Consider the following 5,926-nt stretch of genomic DNA (forward strand, 5'->3'; position numbering starts at 1 on the left):
GATCGCGTACGGCGGCGACTCCACAACGTCCACGGCGGCCAGATCCCGGGTGAAGACAGGGAGAATGGTCGGCGATCGGCGGGGAAAGGCGGCAATCGGCCGGACGGGGGGGGGGGGGGGGCGTTGGAATTGGCAGCGTGATCGCGGCTAGATCGGCGGAGAAAGGCGACGATCGGCCGGACGGGGCGACGTTGGAATGGGCCGCGTGATCAACGCTAGGTCGTGGGTCCTTTTTTTTCACGCGGCGGGAGGGGGTAGATGCGAACCGGCCGTATCGGCTCGAGCCGTGCGCTCGGCTATACCTTTATGGGCACGCCGCATACGGCACGGGATACGTTAAGCATCATATGCCCAAAATGCGCTTATACGTTAAGCGGGGGTTGTACCGAAGCAAGGCTCCTTGATGAATATACATGCGGGTGTCATGTCTGGTCTCGAAAAAAAATATTCCAAATGTAGAAAATCTTAAACGGCTACACTTGTAAATTACTGAACTGTCTTAATTATCATGCATGCTATATGTGAATAGTATATCTCCCATAACATACTATACACACATATATAGCTTCCGATCAAGCAAATGGAGACGATTCTGAATATCTAACAGTATACGGACATCAGAGGATTTTCACTCCATAATCCAAGAACGGACCTTCACTCATGCTCGTGTAGTTTTCAGGAGCGATTCAGGTACTCAATGGCAACCGCGGCGTGAAATGCAGCTCCAATAGGAAGAACATCCTCATCGAGGACGAAATGCGGGGAGTGCACCGGACGAACCATATCCATGGTGGTCTCATTGCCTACGCCAATGAAGAAGAATGCGCCCGCCGCTCTCTGCGCGTAGAACGCGAAGTCCTCACCGCCCATGCTCCGAGGAGCCACCTTCACATTAGCTTCCCCGAGCATGGCCTCGGCCACTTCCTTGGAATGGGCATACATCCCCTCATCGTTGACGGTGGCTGGGTAATGCTTTAGTTTCTCCTCCATGAAATCCACAGTGGCTGCGCAGCGGTGCACGGTTGCCTGGGCTTCTACGACCTTCCCGCATCAGGTTGTCAGAACCTCATGTCAAATGGTCGACGAAAAGCATTGACTGGAAACTTGAGATTGGAGAGAATGCATGGGGTGTTATAATGTGTCCTACCTCTTTCACCCTTTTCATTAGATATGACAGTCCTTCATCTGTCATGCTCCGAAAGGTGCCGCCGAACGACGCAGATTCGGGAATTACATTGTAAGCATCACCTCCTCTCAGTTGTGTGACAGACACCACCTGAAAGAAGTAGTACATCATCGACCAAGTTATCACTCATTTCTCAGGGGTTTCATATGCAGATTAATGGTGGCCTGGCCACCTCTGAATATATATGCTAGACATATTAATAACTTACAGCTGACTCGAGTGGATCGGTTTCGCGGGCGACAAGTTGCTGAAGGCTGAGAATGGCGGAGGAAGCAGCAATGACAGGGTCAACGGCATCGTGAGGGTTACCGGCGTGCCCGCCTTTCCCGGTGACAGTTGCGGTGAACCGAGCTGCAGCGGCAAGGAACGGACCTGGCCTGGATGCGACGACCCCTACAGGAAGATGTGGGAAGACATGCAAGCCGAAAATGGCAGAGACATCATCGAGGACACCCTCCTTTAAAATGTAGTAAGCCCCGGCGTAGCCCTCTTCAGCTGGCTGGAACACAAGCTTGACAGTACCCTGAAGGTCAAGCAACAACGACACATATTAAACTGTTTTCTCACTCTCAGTAGTACAAATTTGAATGCACCTCAAAATGAATTATTTTGGATGCACATTATGATACATCATATTATTAAGAATATTAGTTGTATGCTGAACTGACTGAGTTATACTGTTGAGCCCTGGTGCCCACAAGCACTGAAATGGAACTATATAGCAAAATTGTTTGGACTGACAAAAGAGCATTGCTGCTATTTCCAACACAAATATGATGTTACATGTACCGTAATAATCCTCTGAATTTCACCATGTTAAAATTAAGAGTATGATCAGGGCAGTATGTTTTTTTAACTACCTTTAAATCTTCTTTCCGAGATTGAAGTAGCTTGGCAGCTCCTAGAAGCATTGTCACATGGGCATCATGTCCACAAGCATGCATCTTGCCATCTTCGAGGCTCTTGTACTCCCAATCTACCAACTCCTGCCCAAGGACCACCGTACGTAACATTGTCAATCAAATGCCATCACTATTTACTACTCCACTAGTGTAAAAACATTCTTATATTATGGGACAGAGGTAGTGTATAGCAAAGATTATTCTCGGATACAATCTAGGTTCTTGTTGATTGCACATAGAACTTGTCGTATTTGGTTGGACCAATGCTTGATGTCGATTGTCTTGCAGCTTACAACATACAATCCAAAACAAAATTTCATATCAAATAGGTTAATTTTCCAGAATACGGGCCAAATACTACCTATAATGGAAAAATATTTACCATTTCGTCTCATTGTAGGCGCTGGTCTATCCACTTTGTGTCCCTAAAGCGACATGCTGTGTTTCCTATGTAGTTAGGTTTCATGATATGATGCAGCATAACAAACAAACAATAATTAGTCGGTGACAACAAGAATTTTGTTTGGCTGCCGCGATGGTCACTTGATTGCAGCACACTTGACAGCAAGAGTTTTGATTACTCTATACAAGATAGGTCCTTGTTGATTGAGTTCTGTTTTTTGCAAGCTGCACATAGAACATGCCGTATTTTGATTGGACCAATGATTGATGTTGTGCAGCTACGACCGTACAATCCAAAAAGATCATATCAAGTAGGTTAATATTTTTCATAACCTAATAATTTCCATTTCGCCTTATGTAGCTGCTGATCTATCCACTTTGTGTCACTAAAGCCACAGTCTGTGTTTCCTATGTGGTTAAGTTTCATAATGCAGCACAACAAACAAACAAACAAACAAGCAAACAATAATTAATCGGTGATGGCAATAGTTTTGGTTGGCTGCAGCAGCGATCTTCATGATTGCAACACATTTGATATTTTTCTTAGATAACACGATGATATTAAACCCACATTGGTGCAAAATCGAAGAAAGAGATGTAGACGTATAACAGAAACTAAGATTCCTGAGCAACCCGTCAGTATCACAAGGTGACCTTTCAGCATCACAAGGACAAAAGAAATTGCAGCACCAGCTAATGGTTCTACAACACTGTGGTTGGAGGATATTCATTTGGATTACAGAATTGCGTGTTAGTTAATTCTCCTTTCATAACAACCTTGCATTAGCATTCACACTTATATTCCCAAAATAGAATTAGCATTCACATCCTGTCCTAATTACTCTAATTAGTTTTCTGTACTTGTCTTTTCCAAGAAAAAGTATTATGTTGGGATCATACGGGTTCATATAAGGAACAAATAAAGCAGTCATAACAATGGTTAGTGACGACTGACGAGAGAAATGCAGAGTATGACAACCGACCTGCAGGGGGAGCGCGTCCATGTCGGCCCGGAGAGCGACGACAGGCCCGGAGCCGCCGCCTCCGATGATGGTCGCCACGACGCCGGTCTGGGCGACGGGCCAGACATAAGGGATGCCGAGCGCGTCGAGCTCGGCGCGCACGAGCTCGCTTGTGCGGTGCTCTTGGAAGGCCAGCTCCGGGTGCTGGTGGATGCGCCGACGCAGGCTGCGCAGCCATGACTCGAACGGAGGCGCACGTGCCGCGCCCAGCAGATCGGCTCCGAGCCGAGTTGTCGCCGATGACGAGGGGATCACGAGGTGTGAGAAGAGGAGGAACAAGGCAACGAGATGAGGCGTAAACCAAGCCATGCGAACGTGACCGAGAACTGCTCGATGCACACAAGACTATTGACTATGACCGTATCACGTGATATATATAGCTCGCGCGTGGCTTCCGTTGATATTTCCACCGGGAGTATAGGCGCTCTTTGACTCGCCGGTTTTTTATTGCTGTGAAATATTCTTTTACCGGATTTGCTATTTCACATCTCACATCTAGATGTGAAATAACTATCTCACATCTAAATCCCTCATCGTTGGATTTGTTTTGTCTTTAAAATTTGTGCACTGATGATCTGCTGATTTGTTCGAGTTTGATTGTACGATCTGCCGATTTGTAGCGTGCGCTCGCGCAGCCCGCCTACAGCGTGCGAGCGTGGGCTAGCCCATGTGTGCTAGCGTGGGCTAGCCTATTGATGTATTGTCTCCATACACACTGCAGTTGTTGCAGTTTGTACCCCTCAAAAAAAAAACTGTTGCAGTTTGTGAGGTTTTTTTTTGTCTTTTTTTCACTTCTTTTTTCTCCACCTTGCGATACTATGATATGTGTATATATTAGATGACGTGTGCATGCATCTCCTTTGTGCGTGTATATACCGTATGATTGTTCATGCATTTTTTTTCGTTGTTTTGATTCGTATTCATCTCTGCAACGTGTCCACGAAATAGTAAGTCATGTATCGAAATTGTTAAAACTCATATAGATGAGTGTGATGTCTCATCTAAGTTCCAGTCCATTTGATCTGTCTCTATAAATATGCAATTCTTTGATCGGGGTTGTTTTGTCCCGCGCGTCCGGTGTTGCTCGTCTGTTGTTCATTTTACAGCCCATCACACCATGCATCTTTCTTCTTGGGGCCGTTTTTCGTGGTCTTTCTTTTCTTTGTTGTAGTTGAAGATAAGTGTTGTCTGTATAAGTTGAAGAGACGAGCTGACTGCTGGCTCGTTGGTTGTTTCTTCACTCTCTCTATCCCATTGCTCTTTGTCTAAGGAGTAGAGGCGAACCGACCAAGTTTCTAAACAGTACAATGACGGGCAACGGCCAATTTCTTGTTTTTATTTTTGTTCTCATGTCTAACCCCTAATATGTAAGAACCTTGTGTCTTTTTATTATTGTTGTTCCAGTTGCAAGTCGATCACCGACATGCATTTGGGTCCAAAACATTTTGGTCTTTCCTGCAAGTGTACCCTTAATTGGGTTCGCCTTTTTATTTTTTATTCTAGTTGCAAGTCGACCACCAACATGCAAACTAGAGTTTGTCTCTTTTATTTGTATTGTCGCAGTTGCAAGTAAACAACCAAGATGCAACTCGGCCCAACATATTTTTAGATTATGTTGCAAGTGCACCCTTGTCATGCAACTAGTCACTGTCACCATTGCATCTTGTTGTTGTAATTTTCACGTAAACTTTTGATCTCCTGGCGTTGGATGATGTATTCATGTGTCTCCTTGTTATGTTTTGTCTACTTGTCCCTAGCTTTTGTTCTAGGTGCAAGTCCAACCAAACATTGACATGCAATAGAGGTCCCATCTTTTAAACTTTTATTTTTTTCTCTTTTTTAGTTTTTTAAATCCATGATTTTTAAAATTTTATAAGTACTTTTTTAAATTCACCATTTGATTTATTTTCCATCATTTTCCTGCAAGCTCTACCTTCCGTCTCCCTTGTTGCCTTGTTGTTGTTTGTTTATTGTGTATCCTGTTGTTGGCCTAGGCCTGTTTGACTCCACTTTTGTTAGCCCACAACTCATAACTGGAGTCTGGCTTTTTTTGTCCTAGTTGTAAGTCCACCCTCGACTCGCAACTGCGACCCGTTCTTTTTTTGTCCCATTTGCAAGTCTGCCCTTGACTCGCAACTGGGGTCTGACATTTTTTTGTCCTAGTTGCAAGTCCATCCTCGACTCACAGTTAGGGACCAAACCTTTTTGTTCGAGTTGCAATACCTCCCTTGACTTGTAACTTGGACCTGGCCCTTTTTTGTCCCAGTTGCAATCCACCCTTGAGTCACAGCTAGACCTAACCTTTTTTCCTGGTTGTAATTGTTGGGGAACGTTGCAGAAAATTAAAAAATTTCCTACGGTTTCACCAAGATCCATCTATGAGTTCATCTAAGCAACGAGTCATGAGAGAGAGA

The 5,926-nt window shown here is 44.8% G+C and overlaps 1 protein-coding gene across 1 annotated transcript; it reads right to left on the bottom strand.

Moving 5' to 3' along the window:
- Positions 1-425: 425 nt before the first annotated feature.
- On the bottom strand, positions 426-3,845 carry LOC123040412 (IAA-amino acid hydrolase ILR1-like 8). Its single transcript, XM_044463262.1, has 5 exons — positions 3,474-3,845; positions 2,047-2,172; positions 1,395-1,709; positions 1,148-1,276; positions 426-1,041 (listed from the first exon to the last, which is right to left on the bottom strand). Exons 1-5 carry the CDS (start codon positions 3,819-3,821, stop codon positions 676-678), a joined length of 1,284 nt encoding a protein of 427 aa, XP_044319197.1. The 5' UTR covers positions 3,822-3,845; the 3' UTR covers positions 426-675.
- Between the last annotated feature and the right edge of the window lie 2,081 nt (positions 3,846-5,926).

This window comes from Triticum aestivum, chromosome 2B (assembly GCF_018294505.1).
Source record: "Triticum aestivum cultivar Chinese Spring chromosome 2B, IWGSC CS RefSeq v2.1, whole genome shotgun sequence".
Lineage (NCBI taxonomy): Eukaryota > Viridiplantae > Streptophyta > Magnoliopsida > Poales > Poaceae > Triticum > Triticum aestivum.

Excerpts from the sequence above, each read along its gene's own strand:
- LOC123040412 (XM_044463262.1), bottom strand. The coding sequence starts at position 3,821 with ATGGCTTGGTTTACGCCTCATCTCGTTGCCTTGTTCCTCCTCTTCTCA. Across the intron at positions 2,173-3,473 it reads TGGACGCGCTCCCCCTGCAG|GAGTTGGTAGATTGGGAGTA; the intron begins GTCGGTTGTCAT and ends GTCCTTGGGCAG. Across the intron at positions 1,042-1,147 it reads TAATGAAAAGGGTGAAAGAG|GTCGTAGAAGCCCAGGCAAC; the intron begins GTAGGACACATT and ends TGATGCGGGAAG.